Genomic DNA, 20,085 nt, shown 5'->3' on the forward strand with positions numbered 1-20,085 from the left:
CTACCTCAGGCATTTTTACCCTTATGAGCTCCACTTCAATCTGCAAGACTTTGTAAGAATGGTCCAGCTAGCTCCACAAAACCCCCCAGCTTGGCATATAGTGCAAGATGTTAAAAAAAAACCCAAACCAAACCCCATTTTAAAGTAGTGCCTTTTTCATTGTGGTAATCTGTCGAAGTTATTACACTATTACCAGCACAGAGCAGTACCCATGTTCATGCGGAAAAAAAGGTGCAATGTTTGACTGTGGGGTTTTTTCCTTGCATTTTACCTATGCAGTTAAGTAAATGCTCTTACAAATAATGTTATTTACAAGGCATCTTTTGATTGCCTTTCATAAGGCATAGAAGATATTGGAATGTCTGCTTAAGAGTATAACATTGCATGGCAATGTTCAATTCTTATACTGCTCGCCGCTGAGAGTGTGGTTAAATACTTGGCAATTTGTAGCTGGTGATGGATTTTACAAGAGGAGAATACTTCCTCACTGTGACTTCATGTTCTCATGTAATAGTTTTTGTTACTGTGAAAACTTAACTGCCTTATTAGTTGCTAGCAAAGATCTGTCAATATACAATGACACCTAGAAACTGCCCTTATTTTCCACTTTGAACATGAACAGGGCAAAATTTCACTCTGCTTTTTCTTCATTTTATGTCTGAAGAGAAACACTTTCTGACTCCATGACACACTTCTTTTGATTGACTCCTCTCCTTTTCTTCTGAGTGACAGGTGTTCCCTGTAACCTATGCCATCTTCCTCAGCTCATCTCGCTTTGGCAGTGCATGAATTTGAGACCTCTTTTCTGCTACTTCTGTGTGGCATGTTGTGATCACTGCCGTTTCTTGGAGATTATTCCCTAGCTACTCTTACAAACTGCAAAGGAAGGGTGGGGGAGAAGCACCTCTGAAAAGTGAAGCCATTATGCAACACAAGGGAGGCAGAACCATGTTGGAAGACAAACACCTCTCTTTCACATTTTCCTTGCAAGAGCTCAGGTACAATTGGTCATCACACGATTAATAGGAAGTGCCAAGGGATGCTGATTCAACCACCTCCTTGAGGAGACTATTCCAAGTGTTTGATAACTCTGTATCTGGTCTGAACCTCCTCTGGTGTGATGTAGGGCCATTTCCTCCCATCTTGCTTCTCACTAGAAAGAAGCCAGTAACACCCAGCTTGCTACAACCTCTTTTTAGGTAGTTGCAGAGAGCAGTAAGGCCTCCCATCAGCCTCCTTTTCTCCAAATTAAGAACCCCAGTTCCCTCCTCCCTCCTTAGGAGGCTTATTCTCTGGTCTCTCCACCAGCTGCTTTGTCCTTCTCTGAATCCATTATAGCACATCAATCTTTCTTCTAGATAGGGCTCAAAAGTGAAGACAGTACTCAAGGTGTAGCCTCACCAGTGCTGAGTACAAAGGGCAATCACTTCCCTCCTCCTGCTGTGCATGCTATTCCTGATACAGGCCAGCATGCTGTTGGGCTTCCTGGCCACCTGGGCAGATTGCTGGCTCATATTCAGACAGCCATCATTCAGCATAGGTTGGACTGGATGATCTTTGAGGTCTCTTCCAACCTGGTTGATTCTGTGATACGATAAGAACACCCCTAGGTCCTTCTTAGCCAAGCAGCTCTGCAGCCACTGAACATTGTATGGGGTTGCTGTGGCCCAAGCGCAGCACTTGACCTTATTAGATGTCATACAGTCAACCTCAGGCCATCTATCTAGTCTGTCCAGAGCCTTCCTACCCTCTAGCAGATTGACACTACCTCTGAGCTTAGTATTATCTGCAGACTTACTGAGGGAGCACTCAATCCCCTCATCCAGATCACTGATAGATAGTGAAGACATCTAGCCCTGAGGAACGCCACTTGTGACCAGCCACCAACTGAATTTAGTTCCTTTCACTACCACTCTTTAGGCCTTGCCATCCAGCCAATGTCCACCCATCAATGTCATGAGCAGACAGTATCTCCAAGAAGATGCTGTGAGAAATGGTGTCTAAGGCTTCATTAAACTCCAGGTAAACATCCACAGCCCTTCCCTCATCCACTAAGTGGATCACCTTGTCATAAAAGGAGATCAGGTAGTCAAGCAGGACCTGCCTTTCTGAATCAAAAGGGCTGCTTTCAATCCCTTTGCCTGTGAGGAAGGGTCCTGGCCAGAATATATGGCCACAGTATCCAGGCAGTGCCTGGCAGAGGGTCAGCTGTGACAGTTACCCATGTGCTGAATATTATTACCTGTTCTAGAGAAGCTGTGGATAGTGCCTGAGCCATACCCTGAGCCTTAGGTAGTATGGGTACAGCAGCATAGCCTGGGAGGCAGCCTTGAAGTTCTCTTGTTTTTATTACCAAAGACAGTTTTGTAAAGGTCATAGTACTGAGAGGTGGTGTAAAGGGTAGTTTATTGTTCTGCATTTGTAACCACATTTGGGTTCCCAGCTATGACTTGGAGTGCCTGAATGCTACCATAATAGGAAAGCAACTGATCATTATTAATCAAGCAGTTGGCTAGCAAGGGAAGAGGGTAACTTGCTTCATGCACTGATGAAATGTAGCTCTTTCCACAGTTGAAGAGTAAAGCTTAAAGGCACAGTGTTTACTGAGAAAGTGAGAACTGCAAAGTGCACAGGAAATTAAAACATACCATAACAATTTCCATTTGAAACTTGGCTGAGGCATTGGGAATTGCATGTATACAGCTAAAGAAAGTCTCCTGTAACTTGGGCTGAATTTGTGAGCACGATCATGACACCGTCTCCTGAAGGATAGGACTTAGAAGTGTATTATCCCTGCAGGTGGGGCATTGTTCTGCAGTGACAGAGGAACCTGGCTGTGCCAGGACTTGAACCCCAGCACCATTTCCATTTACCTCCCAAAGGTTTCCATTTAATGAAAACAAAAAAAGCTGAACTGCCAGTCAGCCTAGCACGCCTCAGGAGCAGTTTTAGTTAGTGCAAGATGAGGTTATACAGCTGATGGCTGTTTTCATCTGCTAGATTTCTTGTTAAACTTCCACAAAGTTTAATCCTCAGGTGAGGATGTGAATTATGGCCTCCTTTGTGCCCAAAAATACCTTGTGGATCCCAATCCACACTTATATGCATATCTGTGCACCAGTTACGCATTTGTAAGCCATTTAAAAAGTCTGTAAGTGATTGATTATTTTTGAGTTGAGAAATGATTGCTTAAATAATGTTAACATTTAAAAGAAAACAATATTTGTTTCTATTAATTGTTGAGCAAAACCAATTCATCCTTAGCTGACTGTGAGTCAGTGGAAAATACAATTTTTGTCAACTGAATTTTATTACTGTTCCTTTCTGTTTCACTGTTAACCCAATGTACATAATTTTGTGCTGCTTGGTTTATCTCATGTCAGAAAATATATTGCTGCTTTCCTACATTACTGCAACTACAAAAAAAAAAGCTCAATCAGACACTTCCAAAGTCTCATGCTGCAATGTTTTAGGAATCATACAAAAAAAACTACGGTAAAACTATAACAATAAAACTCATTTGTGATGGCAACACTGCCTTACAAAAGTAAAGGTCAGTTTGAAGAAGAAAGGATTCTAGTTGCCAAAGGAAGTCCTCTTCGTTATACCAAATTGTAATGTACAGTTTAATAAGAGGCTAATTGTTTTCTGGCTTACTTTGAGTGATTTTAAGGCACTGGTTGGTGTAGTTCAGATAAAAATAGTTGCTACAATTAATTTGATCACTAATGATAACATTCATTTGCCCTCACACTTTTGAAGCTGCAGGAGACTGCTGAGGTCCAGGGTTTGCCACTCAGTTTCAGAGGTGGTTGCTGTGTGGACATTACAGCTCTACTGACCATGGAAAATGAACGCCCTCAACAAACCCATAACTTTCCTCACCACTGACTGTTACCCAACCAGAGCAGGCAGCTTTTGAGTTTGAAAGGTGGCCCTTGAATGTCTGATTTCATTATGGACTAAAGAAACAAGAACAAATGTAGTGATCTAGTCCTTGTCTCAAAATGACTATTTCAGTCTGCAACATTCAGGTCTTTTGCAGATGTCTGCTAAATTGAAGGCACAAGACACAAGGGCTTTAAATTGCTCTATCATTCTAGGACAGCAAGAGCAAAATTTCGTGGAGTTTTGTGTTGTAACATCAGCAACATGCATGTGGGAAAACAAGGAGGCCCCAAGAGCTTTGTGTCTTGATGCTAGCTCTGGAGGCAGACAGAGCTAGCAGAAATGCCAATAAAATCCTGATGGAGTAAGATCATTCTAGACAAGGGGTGTTTTCCATCACACCAGCAGCATCATGGAGGTATGTTTCTCAACATTCTTAGGTACCATGCCAATGAGTTTTTATCAGCCCACTGTGCTGTAAGAAGCTTCTGATACAAGTTCTCTTTAGATCATTCCAGGTGCTGAGGCAGAGTCCTCACAGCAGCCTGCCTCCCTAGACCACAGCTGTAAGCCATATATATCAAGATAGTGAGGTTGCAAAACCAATGCAATGCTCAATGCCCTGGCAACTGTTTGTTTGTTGATACTACAGAAAGCAAGAAACTGCACTTGTTTGTGCTAGTTTGAAGCTAGCTAGAATGTTCTGGTGAGAAGGATTAGATCACAGGCTGTGAAAGAAAAACAATGGTGATGTCTACTTCACTCATGGGCTTGCTGAGATGTATACAAACAAGAGTATAAACATAAATAAGGCATTTGGGCACTGCCTGGGCTCTGGGCTGCATTTCTCTCTAACCTCACCTATGGTCTCTCTGATTAATCCACTTGCTTCCTAACCCCCCCTGGCTGACCCTCCATTCTTCCTTGGGACACAAGGCAACTTCTAGGGTAAGGTAGAGGGGTGGGAGAAGGCGGAAGGGCAGTTGGGAGCCCCTCCTGGGGACTCCGGTTTCTGGGAGGGCTGTTGTGTTTCTGTATTCCCTTTTACCTTGTATATTTCTGTATGTAACTGTATATACTGTAAATATCTGCTTGTATATTGTGCTAGCTGTACATATAAGCTTCATTCAAAATTTCCAGAGCTGTCTGAGTCTAGTCTGGGTAATTTCCAGAGTGTGGGAGGAGCAGGTAACACCCAAACCATCACATTGTTGAGCACTTCATTCAGGGAAGGAAAAAAAATTTAGGAAATACATGAAAGGCAGCAAGATTCAAAGTAAAGGTCTCTTCTGCCAGGCCAATACTACCTTCCCTTCTCTTGAATTGGCTAATGTCCGCCCACTCCCTCAAGACTGCCATTTTTCATCTGCCTAGCAAAATGAGTCTACTGGAGAGAAAGAGGGTGACCAAATCAAAGGCTTAGAGCCAGCCTGCTGGGTAATGTAGCCCTGGCACTGACTGAAGACTTTTTATTCAGAAGTAGGCTGTTTCCTTTCTTCAGCCATAAGGTCAGATCTGGTGTTATTTTAACTCTTGCTCAGAATCAAAAGGCTAGATTGACTACCCTAAAAGAGGACAACATCCCCTCTTATTTTTTCACCTCTCAATGAAATACTAAAGGGGAAGAGAGGCCATAACAATTCCAGATTTTCAAACTGGTACCTGTAAGGAGTAAAATTTGGCCTCCATACATCTAAGCACTCACACATTTTCTTTAGTTGGCTGCTTGCTTCGTGGAGCCTAGTCAGAGAAAATGGTTCTTTCCATCACATAAAGATAAAGAATGCTCCACTTGAATGTCAACATTCATGAGAGTCCTGCCCATGTTGGTCCTCTTTAATTAGGGACTGTTCTGCCTCATTGGGCCAACTGGTGTAATAGCTTGGGATCAGAGTAGCATAAAGATTGTCACAGCTTGAATAATCTTATGAGCAGTGGGAGGTAATGATCCTGCCTGAAGCAAAATGCTGCTTCCAGCATGTTATGGGGCACTGTGATTCTGTCCCACACTTCATTTAGTCTTCCAAATGCTGTAGTTTAGCCCCTGAAAAATGCAGTATTTTAATGAGTATACTCCATCTTTAGTATGGTGTCATAATTCCTGTTAGATGTGGGTTGGTTGAGCAGAGGAGAGTGGAGGATAGCACTTAAGACACGAAATGCCAGTTAGAGGCTCCTGCCTATGCAGTTTTTCATGCTGAGTGTTTTCCAGAAGGTGACAAGCAATCTTTATTTCATCTAGAGGATGGAGAAATTCTGAGAAGTGAGTCCTCTTTTCTCACAAGTCCCTTCCATCAGCTTTTGCTCTTCCATGAACACTTTTAGGAAGGACTAGTCTGTTTAGCCCGTGTTCAAAGGTCACAAAAGAGTGCTTTAGGCTTTTGGCCCGTATGGAATAAGCAATATTTTCTTTTTCCAGTGTTGTCACAACTCATTTTACTTTATAGATGAAAAGTAAATGAAAGAAATAGCTGAAGGCATATTTGTGAATAATTACACTTGCACCACATTACTTGAGAGTTTGCTGGGCAGATTTGTGTGTAAGATTTGATTGTTTTCCTTGTTACAGGCAGGTTCATTATCCATCCAGTGTTTGCAATGGATTATGAGGCACTGTAGCAGGTTACAGAGACAGCATTCTAATGATTCATCTGGAAGTGGAATAAATAGATCTTTTTTCAATTGCAGGGATGTGAAATGAGTTTTCAGGATGTTAGATTTGTAAAGCAGCTAATTAGATGCTCTTTCAGGCTCTCCTACTGGGATGACTGTTGCACACACTGCAGTAAAATCTGCACCCAGCAAGCTGTCTCAGTCTTCAGTCCTGCAAAGTAGTCTGTAGACCAAGACTGCTGCTGGGGCATGTTGTGCTTCTTATGATGCCTGCACTCACCAAGCGGTTGATGTGATCCAAGGGGTTTGTTCCACTGGGACTCAGATTTTCCTGAATTAACACACGTCCAGAGTCAGTTCATGTTAAACATATGAATTTGAAAGAATCATCATTTTTTTGTTATGGACATTCTCTGACTGTTGGCCTGTGATCTGTTCACTTCCTCTGAGCCAGACTCGGCAGGGACCAGGGACGTGTACTGACTCCCTTGGTTTGCATATTCAGAAGGAGAGTCATTATCTGAGGGAACTGGGGCTACACGTGAAAAAAATCTGTCAGAGAAAACCCTGACATATCTGAGTGTGCTAAGGAAGATTAAAGGTTTTGCTTTTTGTGGTGCTGCTGAAGCCAAATACTCTCAGAATGTGGAAAGTGCAGGGCAGTGTTTATCAACCCTTTTTTGTTTCTGAATCCCTCACAATTACAAGCAGCTTCTTGACTGAAGCGTACCGACAAGAGTCTTGTTCCACCTAGTTTTCTCATGTGAGTCTGTGGTAGTCCAGGCATCCTCAGAGATCCATGTGAAAGAAGAGCACTGATACAGGCAGCCCAGAGAGGTTTTGGAGCCTTCCACTCATGAGACTTTCAAAATCTGCCCAAACATGTTCTTGTGCAAGCTGATCTAGGTGAAGCTGCTTTAGCAGGAGGTTTGGACAACATGGTCCCCAGAGGTCCCTTCCAACCCTTACCATTCTGTGGAATCTGCACATAGCCTAGAAAGTGAAGAGATCAATAAAAGTATGTCTCTGTGTGTGTGTGTGTGACTGAAGATGGGAACGGAATCCAGATCTGTTTGTACTGGTGTGTAAATGTAGCTTGGAAAAAGGTAGCTTGTTACCAGACAGAATGGCTGTCCCTTGCAAGTAGGAATGCTAAAAAGCAAGCCCAAGAGCAAAGCCTGTACAAGTGCTCTGGCCTGCTGAGAGTCAAAATGTTCTGCTTTTTCAATTGCTTTCAAGCTTGTAATCTCTTGTAAAAGGAAAGCTAAAAGTGGCACACAATGAATGAAAGAGGGACCTTTATCTGGGCTTGCTTTCATCTCTCTGTATAAATTGTATTATTTCAGCATTCAAATTAAGTAGCCTGATATTTGGAATGTTGTGAACGACTACTGACAAGTAAAAGGTGCTGTGACACAGGTGCTTTGGTAGTATGAAGGGTACAAAAAAGCTTACAGTCACTCATATTGATGCATTAAGGTCATCTCTAGTCTGTGCAAGCCCTGAGCGCAGGCTGAGTTTTCACTCTAATTAAATGGGTCAACTCTTAATTAATAAAATCATACACTCATAGAAGAGTGTGTGTTGGAAGGGTCCTCAAAGATCACGTAGCTCCAACTCCCTTTCTATGAGAGATTGGAACCTGTGCTCTTCACTTTGTATAGCCAGTAAAATAAACCCAGTGTAGTTAGTGGGGTGTGATATATTAGTAAGGCTGCTTCTAGTAAAGCAGCTCAAGGTAAAGGTTGACATCTTTTTTTCCCTTAGCCTAGACAAAACCAAAGAAGGCACACCACTTAATTATCTCTCCAGACAGACAATCCATCTGTTAAAGTGTCTGTTGTAGCAACTATCAATAGAGAAGATTTTGGGGAGAACTCCAAGAAAATACAGAATGTAGGAACTTCAGACAACATGGGCAGTGGGATCATGTACATCCTCAGCAAGTTTGTGGAGGACACCAAGCTGTGTGGTGCAATTGACATGCTGGAGGGAAGGAATGCCTCCTCTGGATGGTATCCTTATGGATGGTGGAACCTTGACAGGCTGGAGATAGGGGCCCTTATGAAGTTCAACAAGGTTCTGCACCTGGGGCACAAATATAGGCTGGGTGACAAGAGGGTTGACAGCAGCCCTGCAGAGAAGGACTTGGGGATGTTGGCTGATGAGGTGCTTGATGTGAGCCAGTAATGTATGCTGGCTGCCCAAAAGGCCAACCATCAAAAGATGTGTGGCCAGCAAGTGAAGGGAAGTGATTCTGTCCCTCTGCTCTGCGAGACCTCATTTAAACTCCATCCAGTTCTGGAGCCCCCAACACAAGAAGAACATGGATCTACTGGAGAGAGTCCAGAGGAGGGCTGCAGAGATGATCAGAGAACTGGAGCACCTTTCCTATGAGGACAGGCTTAAGGGAGTTGGGTTTGTTTAGCCTGCCCTTGGAGCCTTCTGGAGAAGAGATGGCTCCAGGGACATCTTACAGTAGCCTTCCAGTACCTGAAGAGGCTCACAGGAAAACTGAAAAGGGACTATTTATAAGGACACATGGTGATAGGACAAAGGACGACAGTTTTAAACTGCAGCAGGGTAGATTTAGATTTGACATTTGGAAGAAGCTCTTTCTATGAGGGTGATGAGACACTGGAACAGGTTGCCCAGAGAAGTTGTGGAAGTTTTTAAGACCATGTTGGGTGAGGCTTTGAGGAACCTGGGAGGTGTCCCTGCCTAAGGCTTGGGGGGTTGGACCTAGATGATCTTTAAGGTTCCTTTCAACAGAAGCCATTCTAGGATTCTAAGATACTCCATCCAGCTATTTTCAGTTTGAAACAGTGTTTAAAACTCTTTAAGCAAATACATCTATGTATTTTGCCCTAAGTTCTTCATGTATCCAAACATACATACATGTGTATAGAAGGAGAGATACAGGCATAGGGAGAGAAAACCCAGAAGTATGTAATAGACATTATATATAGCTGATATACATGTTGGTTTATAATGTACATTATGTATATATCTGTAATCACCATAGTTCTATGCCAGATGTAAACTGATAATGAATTTCTTTGTTACTCACAGAAATATCCTGTCCCTTTTGACCATTGCTAATTTCTTGATCTACAAATCTAAGTCATGGCTGAAAACCACTCATCCTAGAATTTTTCCTTAGTGATGGGAAAAAGAAAACTACAGAAAGAGTTTGCAAGGAATTTTGGGGTTGATTTCAATAAGAATGTGTCAAAAAGAATTCAGACAGATCTCAAGATATGGTAAACTGTTGTAGATCTTCAGGTATGGTAAATTGCTGTAGTACAATTGATTTTAAGGCAGTGATGCAGATTCACATCACCAAAGACTAAATGGCCTAGAAATTCAGATGTAAAATTATATTAAGTGCTGCCTTTTCTTGAGTCTATAAAATCTTAATGTAAGATTGCTGAGTCACTACTGCAAGGTAATGTACTGCTGAGGCTTGGCTGTAATAGGAAATGTGTCGTAAAAGCCAGATTTCAACGAGAGAGAAGAAACCAATTGTGTCTACTCATCCATCTGTCTGCCTTTCCCTACTGACATTTCCAAAGGACAAGTAATTTATATACTGTGAATCTAAGTTTGATACATAAACTTCACTTTTGGTTTTTTACTATTAGAGCTGTGCCTAGGGAGTGGCTAGGAAGGAACCTAAAACTCAGAATGTTACAACAAAAACGAGGCTAGATCATTAAGCAATGAGAAGACATTGGTCTCATCAAAACTCATTAAATGCTTATTACATTACTAGTATCATAATCTTCACAAAATATTTCTCCTTAAGAAATAAGATGTATTTCTTCATTAGCAATATTATTCTTGTTAGAATAAGTTACCAAGACCCTACTAATAGAGGAAAGATTCTGACATATGGACAAGTAAAGCAGTTTTTATTTTCTTGTTGCTGAAAGGGTTAGGTGATGTAGATATATATTCTTTTCAGTCAAGAATTTGAAAGGAAAGTCTATATTTACATGTTCTGTCTGAAAAGTTGTATTTTCTGTACAGGGTGATTTAAAGGCTTTTTTTGTTTTGTTTCCATATACAATGTTGTGATTTCTTGTGCTAGTTCCCTTTGACCTATAAATACCAAATCAAAATCAATCCTCAAAATGCCAACAAAATTTCAGTAAGTTGCTGTGCAAATGATAATTCCTTCTGGAATTTGATTTCAAAAACAATCTCCATTTCTCTGCTGTGTGCGTAGCACATGGAGATGATGGCATCTGGTACATTGTTGTGTAATTAACTTAGGAACTGGTACAGGAATTCCTCTTTCTTTAACAAGCCACTCTATAGTTTCAGTATGTAACGTAGCTTCAAGTGTTCTCCTTGGCTGCTTCAACAACTTGTAAGCATGAGGATGTCACTTCTGACCTTCACCTCTTTCCCCATGAAAAATCAGGCAATGATTTTATTTCTGTAGTTAAAGTAGTTTTGTTGCTTGAATAGTTACAGAAACTGCAGATTCTGGCATTTAATTGTTGTGGAAGTGTGAGGTAATGTTAGTAGGATTCATTTTCTTCTGTAAAATCTTTGTTTTGACGAACTAACTTTTCATTGTACTGCACTGGGGCTCTTTAGCTTGGAGGAGACTGCGGTGACCTCATGAGTGTTTATAAATATGTAAAGGGTGAGTGCCCCAAGGTTGGAGCCAGGCTCTCCTTGGTGATGACTGATGACAGGACAAGGGGTAATGGATGGAAGCTGAGGCATAGGAAGCTTCATGTAAAGATGAGGAGAAATTTTTTTCACTGTGAGGTTGACAGAACACTGGAACGGGCTGCCCAGGGAAGTTGTGGAGTCTCCCTCTCTGGAGACACTTAAAACCCGCCTGGACAGTTTCCTGTGTGATCTGGCCTAGGTGATTCTGCTCTGGCAGGGGATGGATGATCTTTAGAGGTCCCTTCCAGCCCCTGACATTCTGTAATTCTGTGATAATCAAAGTTTTGATAAGATCTCAAGCTACTGTTCCACTCCAGATATTTTCTTTCTTCTTGTATTTTTGTCTTTCTTTTAAATGTTCTTCTAAGTAAACCAAAATATTAAGTGAGCTTTTCTTTTAAGCTTACACAGGTGCAATTACTTAGTCAATGTAGTTGAAATAAAATCAGTATGGAGTATGCCAAAATCTTCTCTTTAATTATTTGCCCAGTTTCGAGTAGAATTTGTCAATGGAAAATGGACAGAAAATCTGAGTTCTGAATAAGAACAAGTAGTAAGGGCAAGAAATACTGCAATGATATCCCTGTTTTCAAGTGAGAAGGGGACAATGGCAGTGGGTGTGTTAAGTTTCTTTTTGTTTTAGTAGTATATTGAATGTGTTCTCCATGTTTTGCATTAACAGTTCTTGGGGATGAGCATCCTGGAGTTGTTAGTCTTAAGAATATAAATCAAAGTGCCTAAAAGTGAGTGAATTTCCACAGCTGTTTTAAGTCGAGCTGTCTGCAGACTTCTGGCATCACATTTGTTGCAAAATACAGATATTTAAGTGTGTTCAACAAAACAGTTTATAGAGGAGAGAAAATCAGTGGTATGATGAGAGTAGTGGAATGAATGTGTGTTTTCACTTCACTAGTCCAGGCAGATCAGAGTTATCTTTTCATTGAGGGCAGGAGTTTTTCCAGGGCTGCACTTCTAATGTGTGGGTAGAGGAAGAAAAATTCAGCAAAGGCATCTGGGTTGTCCAAGTGGAGGCCAAATGCACGTGAACAAAAATCTTAGCAGTGGGAATAAAGGAAGGCAAAGAGCCAAGGATTGAGGCTGAAAGGCAAAAACAGAGCCTGGAGTGAAAAGAAGGGGAAGCTGCACAGTAGCAGATAGATTGAACATAAATGATTCAAAGAGAAAGAGTGGTATGTGTTGAAATGCATGAGGCAGGAAACAAGTGAAAGGAATGGAAATTTGCCTTAGGGAGTGTTTTCTTTTCCTGTAATGCAGGAGGTGTGATAAGAGTAGGGATTTAATCCCCACTTTAAAATATTTTAAGATGCCATTGTTTTAGAGAGAGTAAGGGGATTTGAGTAACTTCCACTTGCAGGGTGGCACAGGAGGGTGCCTCTGCCCCTCAGTGTTAGCTTCCTGGGCAGAAGAATTGTTCAGACATCACACTGATGCTCCCTGACTGCTGAGCACCATTTGGATATCACTTTAAGGTGTCTAGCTACCAACAGATCATGGCAGACTGCTGTTGGGGGAGGGTGGGGGGATTTGATCAGCTGTGTTTGCCGAAACCAACCCAAATTTTTCCTTTGAATATGCTGCCCGTCATCACAGTTTCATCTGTGGAGGAGAGAGGCCATGGGCTTTTCACCTGTGCCATCCAGTGATTATCAGTGTTTGAAAAACTGTTGATGTTGTTTTGTTTTCTTTGAGCAGATGGGCAGAAGAAGGTTCAAGAAGAATTTGACATAGACATGGATGCGCCAGAGACAGAGCGGGCAGCTGTGGCGATACAGTCCCAGTTCAGAAAATTCCAGAAGAAAAAAGCGGGGTCCCAGTCTTAGTAGCTACCTCACAGCTTTAAAATGCAGTAACCCTAAAATGATTTATCAAGCAAATCCGAAGTAACACAAAGATGCATGTACAGAAAGTATCGCTATTTAAACCCCCCGTGGCAGATACCAAACCATGAGCTTGCGTGTGTGACTTTATCCCAGATGTTTCACGCCCATTATCCTCTGTAACTCGTCGTTTCACTCGATGTTGTAATAAAAAGTTAGGGTGAAGTAATTAAAGTGTCTGCCTTCATCTGTCTTCTCCTATTAATCCGTCAGCCGCAGTGTTACAAATGAACCCAGCGCAGATGCCCATTTTCCTCTTCACCTAAAGCTTGGCGACGTAAGAGCACCGTATGCTGCAAGATGTTTGCTGAGGGATGAGAGCACGCAGCTCAGCCCTGCTTACCTCATTTGGAGAATTCCAGCTGCCAGCCAAATGTGACAATAAAATTACTGCCTCGTAATGAGCTGAAAGTAAAAAAGTTGCAGGCAGAAGATGGCAGGAGGGGAAGAGGTGGAGGAAGCAGTGAGCAGTTTCTTTTTGTTCTGTAATTATGCCAGTAAAGTGGCTTAAGTGGGGAAATTGTCCCTGTCCTTCTTTGCATGATTATGGTCAGAATTACCCAGCTTGGACCATGTTGACTGTTATGGAAAAAAAGTAATAAATCAGACACAAAATAAAAAGTAAAAAAAAATCCCCAAACCTTTTACAAGTGTTTTTTGTTCCCTTTTATTATCGTGTGTAAAGATAGAAACCCACCCTCTAACCTCCCTTTTTGATGCAGCTTATCACTCTCTACCTCATCAGTAATTATTTCTGTGCCATCTCTCTCTTTTCCTGTGATTTTCTGTATTGGATGGGTAAGTCAAAACAGGCTCTCTCTTTCCATTTGCACTGTTCTGTATTCGGCTTTGTAAGAGCTGCTTACATTATCTCAGTGTATGAGCCCAGTTTTTGATTAACAGCAACTATCCACAACAATGTCTGTCTTAAACTGGGAAGGGTTTCTATTTGCTCCTTCTTGTAAATAGTAAGAGATGAATTTCAGGCTGGATCTAAGTAATGATATGCCCTGGCTTCAGATCTGATCAGGAGTTGGCTGCCTGTATAGATCACAAGGGAGTTTCAGAAAAGGTTTAAACAAGTGCCTTGTGCTCAGAAAAAGGAGATATTTAGATTAAGCAAGTGGGACATGCACTGCACAGAGATAGGTAAAAAAAAAATCTCATCCTCTTCTTGGCCTCATCAGCAGATTTAGAGGTTCCAGTAAACATCTTTGTCTCTAGGGAAATCACGAGCCAGAAGTGTTTTCTGAAGGACTGATGTTTGCAGTATTTCTCCAGGAAGGCAGCATGAGCCTCACCTTCAGGCTGACAGGGGCAGGCTGGTTGAGTGGTGACAACCTGCCTGAACAGCCTGGAGCTGGGACACCTTCAGCTGTGAGATTCAGGTATAATTCTCAGTTCTGCCTAGAAGCATTAATTTCTTTCTCTCTCACCTTCCACAGGAGTATTCTGATCACCGGGGCAAAGGACACATATCATTAGTCCCCTCATGCAGACAGAGAGCTACAACCAAGAGGTAGGATTAGAGGGAGAGGGAAGATCTCATGCTGGTGGCAGTCAGTTCTCATGTGAGCCCACCATAGCAGCAATGCAGAAGGTGTGCAGAGCTGTGCTTGAAAGGCAAGCTGTATGACTGCAAAGGAAGGTCCTCAGTCTTACGCAGGTTAAAGCATTCGTGGTGCTGAACAACAATTTAGCAAGGAGCCTAAATCTGATGGTGAATGATCAGAGACCATGCTGGTTAGGAGGAACTTTCACATATGAGAAGTGGAAGCCTTACAGATTCTGCAAGTGGCGGTAGAACCAAGTGAAGAGACAATATGTGTGGTATTTAATAAGCACAGCAAGACTGGGTGGGAATGGACAAGGTTTTTTAGATCTTAGTTTGGGCACAAACATCTAAATACTGGCCAGACTTTGCCTTAGGCACGTCTCTCTGGATTGGGTTCTGACTCTATGCATGATTTATCACCTGCAAAGTCAGAATTCTCCAAGCTGCAGCACAGTGCTTTCACTCTAGGAGAGTATTTTAGCAGCACTGTTTCTCTGCACTTAGGAATCTCCCAAATAAACCTCACACAACACTGCTGCTGTGCTCAAAGTGAGGTTTGTAGAGGCCCCACTTGCACAGAGACTGCTTATCATATAATAGTCCCCTTAGCATAGCAATTTAAGAATTGCAATGGGCTTGGACTGTGCTGTTGCCATTTTATTTAGATGAACAGATAGCTGCGATAAAGGACTGCATTTGTGCTCTGCTTTGTGTCATCCCAACTAGCATGAACTCTGTAATGGCAACTTAATTGAGTAAGCAAGCACTGCTCTTTTATATTTGATCTGAGATTCCTTGGACTTACATTTCTTACACAACAGGAATTATCATATGGTTGGGACACAGAGAAAAAGATTGCATTATTGAAGCACAGTGAGAAGGGCTGTTAGTGAGTTATGGCCCTTTCAGCAGCAGGGCTATACTTTAATGTGAAGTTCAGAGTGCATCTTACAAATACAGTTTTAATATACAGTGAAACATAATGAGGAAATAGTGAACTGGCATAAAATATGGATTAGTGGTGGCTGCCCCATCAGACAATTTCCTTTTTATGAAAATGAGTTTGCATCAGGGATTCAGTTCATGCTCTCAGGAACGGAGAGCTTTCTTGCTTTTTGTTGATCCTTTGTCCATATCCAGGGTGGCAGTTTTTAATTTCCTTTTTTTTGCCACTAATTCTTCTTTTTTCAAAGACCTCTCTGGATATTGCTGAGGTGAGGAAAGCAGCTTGATTCAACCAGGAGCTTCAGTAAAAGAGGACGCTTCAACATTCCAGGTATTACATGGGTTGGTCCTTTAACTTCCAGACACTGAGGTCTGTAGTTAACTGACACTACATGAGAGTAAGTCATGGAAAGCAAAATTTAAATTAGGTGGATATCTGCTGATAAATTACAAGTTCCCATAGGTAACATGAAAGATTATTAAGAGCAGTAGGTTTTGCAGAAAACAGTGTTATCACTCCCACCACATACACCCACACCCTCCCCAGACACATCAATACTGCTTCTGCTCCAAATTACTGTCAGATTGTCCCAAAAGACAATAACCTACAGTTGAATGACCAGAACAATTGCCTCAGCCTTAGAAATCCTTTGTTCACATCGTTGCCTGGACCATAAAATAACCTGTAGCAGTAAACAGCAAAGGAGACTATTAAAACTAAAGAAATGCTGTCAGAGAGCAGAACAACACCCAAATGAGGAAAATGGCAAAGGATGGGAATTCGATCCAGAAAGGTAAGCCAAAGCCTGTGGCTTCCTGAAGGTACAGAGTTATCATTTACTTGTTTTTTTTTCTCTTTCCCCCAAAGATCCCACAGACTATTAGCATACTGGAGAATTGTGGGGGTGGGGAAGAGGAGGTCTTTCAGAAAGTAGAAATAAACCTTACCTTAATGGTCAGAAAAGCAGCTCCCATAACAGAGGGGTTTTTTGAATGCATCAACCAATCATTAGACTGAAGTGTCTGTAGCAGACAGTTTGGAGTAACACAGCAAAATTAGTATCAAGAGAGTCAGGACTGTATGAGGTTCACTCATGTCTTGTAGAACAGCTCAGATATGCAGTGAGTACTCAGTTGAACCTATTGCTTGCTCTGGCCCTCAATTTCAGGAGGTTGTGTCAAACTAATAAAGAATTTAGATAGGGTTCTAGGAGCAGTTAGACATTTACAAAGACTGTCTTCATTAGGCAGCTTGAGAGAAACTATGATGTGATATAATACAACTGCAGTACACAAACAGCAGCTTGACAGCAGATGTGATTTGCAAACCTGCTGGCTGTTCCTGATGGGCTAAACCTGGTTGAGATAACCTGGGCGGACCTGGATTTTCAAGAGGTTTTGGCAGAACTCTTGTTAATGCCTCTTAGAGAAGTCAAGGGTCTGGGAACAAATGGTCAGGTCTCTTGCAGAAAAACAACTGGATAGGAACTGAAAGGGTAAGATGGCATGTCTGGTTCTCACAGGAGTGGGGTGTTGCCAGTGGGACTCCAACAGCACCTATGTTCTTAAAAATCACCTGAAAAGTGAGATGATGAAAGGTGAGGTGACAAATTGTTACATCAGTGTTTTTTACTTGAACAATCCCATTCTTTGCTCCTTAGTTTTGCAGGAGTCTCCCTGAGACACAAGAGGAGAGGAAGGTAATGCTAGCTGTAAGGACACTGACAGCCCTGAATGCTGCTGCCTACTCCTGGGGCTTGTCCACTCTATCCAGACCCCAGGGTCCAGTATCTCCCCAGGGCCATCAGCTCCTGCGTCAGTGATGCAGCTGTGGGGCCAGTCTCCAGTTGCCCATAGGCCTGCCCTGCCCCTAATCAGCCCATGTCCTGTCCCTGGCCCATCACATTGTAGGTGCCTGATTTATAGGGCTGGAGATGCCCTGGCTCTCCCTTGTTGCCCTGGTCCTGGCTGAAGATCCCATAGTACTGGCCCCAGGGGGATGCCAGCCTCACTGTGCCCTGCAGTCTCTCTGTGAACATGATGGGTCTGTCCTTCCCCATATGCCAGTGGCCCTCCCAGGGAAGCAAGAGGAATGTAAATAGCTTTTGGGTGTATATATAAAGGTCAGAGGCCCCATGGAAAGAAGTGACATTTCCCTCCCAAGGCTCACGTGCCCTCAGTCACTCGAGTTGCAAAATAACACAGCTCAATGCCACACTCTGAGCCCAAGAAACTGGGAGGATACTCCAAACAGGTCTAAACCAGCTGCAGCAGGGTCCCTGCTGGATTCCTTGTGTCAGAGCATGACCACCTGGCTGCTTGCTGAAACGGGTGTCAGCAGTAGCTCTGTCATCTGCTTCTGCCCCAGCACAGCACCTCACTTTGCAGCCTGCTTGAAATTGCTCCAAAGTACACTGGCCAAACACATCAGCCAGAATATGTCAGTAGAAGCAGCTGCTGCTCTGTGTGCTGGAGGCAGATGGGTGGAAGAAAGTTCTTTGAGCAAAAAAGGAACACAGCTGGGAAAGGAGAAAAGGACTGCACTGCTGGAACTTGCTGAGCCATCTGAAGGTGATTTCTCTTTGTCTCTTTAAACTCCTTGTGCCTGGTCTGTTTCGGGATTTATGCCTCAAAGGAGTACAGGATTTCTAGTGAGAAACTGGCCACTAGCAGGAGCTGTTTATGCAGCCTGGCGAATCCTACCTGCCAGCCAGCGCTTTCCAAATGCTGCTCCAAAGCCCAGTGGGTCCTGAGAAACTGCACAGCAGAGTGGGAGTACCCCACACAAGATGGCAAGCATTGCCAATGGCCATGATCCCTGCTCCCCTACCTCAGAACAGCTGGAGCATGTCTTCATTTTTCCTTCATGAAAACTAAACCTTGAGGGGATGTGGAGGAGGGAGGGCGTGATACTCGCCCAGATAGCATAACAGCCTGCTTAGGGCATGGCTGTGATGCACATCAAGTCCTTGGTGGTTGTGCTGCCATGTAGGTGTAAATCAGAGGCCTCTGCATGTAAGAGGCCTCTGAGGTGACCTCTGTTACCCTCAGTCCTTACCTGCCAGATCCCATTTTAGACTTGGCATCTGACTATGGAAATTTCCAAAATAAAGTCCCAGCATTTCAGCTGAATCACCACTGAAGGCTGTTTGAGCTTAGTTGCTCTGTGTTTTCTCTTCTCTCCTGTACTTTTGGCAAGGAAAAGATTCCTAAGGTGTCTCTTGACAGCGGTTTGCAGTGAGCTGCAAAAGATGTTCAGACCCTGGTGTTATCTCAGTATCATATCTGTATGTCAGTGCAGAAACACATTCATAGCCAGTACTGACCATTTGCAACTTACCACAGTCTTGAATTGATCTGAAATCTCTTTAAATGCAGTTCTCATAAGCCTCATGTCTCTGGACAGCGCTGTCTGGCCCATGCAATTCCTAGGGATGCAACACATCTCAATGTTTTAGTATAATTTAACCTAATATTCTTTTTTCCCCCTAATATCACCCCTATAGACACATTCTAAGCCTGATAGAAAAAAAAAAGGGGGGGAGTGTATTACTGATACAATTAAGTGAACGTTTAGGCACCTATCTTCTGTTAAGTATTCAGGGAAAATCAGCTGCTTGCTTGTGTCGATCTACACAATCAAGGCAATCTTCATATTGAAAAGATCTAGGAACTTACCCTAAAAATAGAAGTCATGCCAGTTTTAGCCCAGTCTAGTTATGAAGGGGTTATTGAGCTGAACTCTTAAACGGAGGCAGTGAGTTATTTATTTATTTATAATCCCCAATCTCTCCCTGACAGATGGTCTCCTGCCTTTTTGTCTCTCTAGTGACAGTGAGGCTAAAACCTTCCTTGGCAGCTCATGCCCTGGCTGAACTTTTCTTAAAGTTTTAAAGGGTGGTTTGCACTTAACCTAAATCCTTGCTCTTGCCATTTAGGTTAATTTATTCCACACCATCCAGTTTCCCTAACTTTATCCCATAGGTTCTCCTTTGCCAACCTTTCTGTAAGTTTCTGTTATTTGCCTTTGAACTCTGCCAGTTTATTTGTATGCCTGCAATGAAATGCAGCTCTCCGAACGAAACATAACCAGTGCTAAGCACAGCAGCTTGCAGGCTATCCTGACTACTGTACAAGTGATGATCCCCTTACCACAAATTTACATGGCTTTTGGAGGGTTTGGTGACAGCATTATTTTGTTGCCTTATAGTCAGAACATTGTTTCACATGAATATGGAGCCTCTCAGCACTATTCCTGTCTAGGCAGGATTTTCTCCTTGTTTACAAGACACTATGTTGTCTGTAAAACACCTTTCTTAATTTTATAGTTCCCCTGCACTTCTGCAATACCAAATATCCAGGGAAATGTCTTTAACTGCAGTTCTTTGGCCTTTGGTTTGGGCAGCAATTGTAATTGGTTCAGATTTTTTCTGTGCTTTTCCCTTTTCTATTATTAAATTATTACGCTCAGGTTCAGAGCCTTCAATGATCTCTAAA

At 42.5% G+C, this 20,085-nt stretch overlaps 1 protein-coding gene across 1 annotated transcript in view; it reads left to right on the forward strand.

The window, feature by feature from the left end:
- The window catches only part of PCP4 (Purkinje cell protein 4), a 57,830-nt gene extending 44,568 nt beyond the window's left edge, over positions 1-13,262 (forward strand). The window contains exon 4 of the mRNA XM_064152211.1: positions 12,904-13,262. Coding sequence (XP_064008281.1) covers positions 12,904-13,031 — 128 coding nt within the window. The 3' untranslated portion in view covers positions 13,032-13,262. The remainder of the gene's footprint in view (positions 1-12,903) is intronic.
- The last annotated feature ends 6,823 nt before the right edge of the window (positions 13,263-20,085 follow it).

The sequence above is a fragment of the Pogoniulus pusillus genome, chromosome 12 (genome assembly GCF_015220805.1).
Source record: "Pogoniulus pusillus isolate bPogPus1 chromosome 12, bPogPus1.pri, whole genome shotgun sequence".
Classification (NCBI taxonomy): domain Eukaryota; kingdom Metazoa; phylum Chordata; class Aves; order Piciformes; family Lybiidae; genus Pogoniulus; species Pogoniulus pusillus.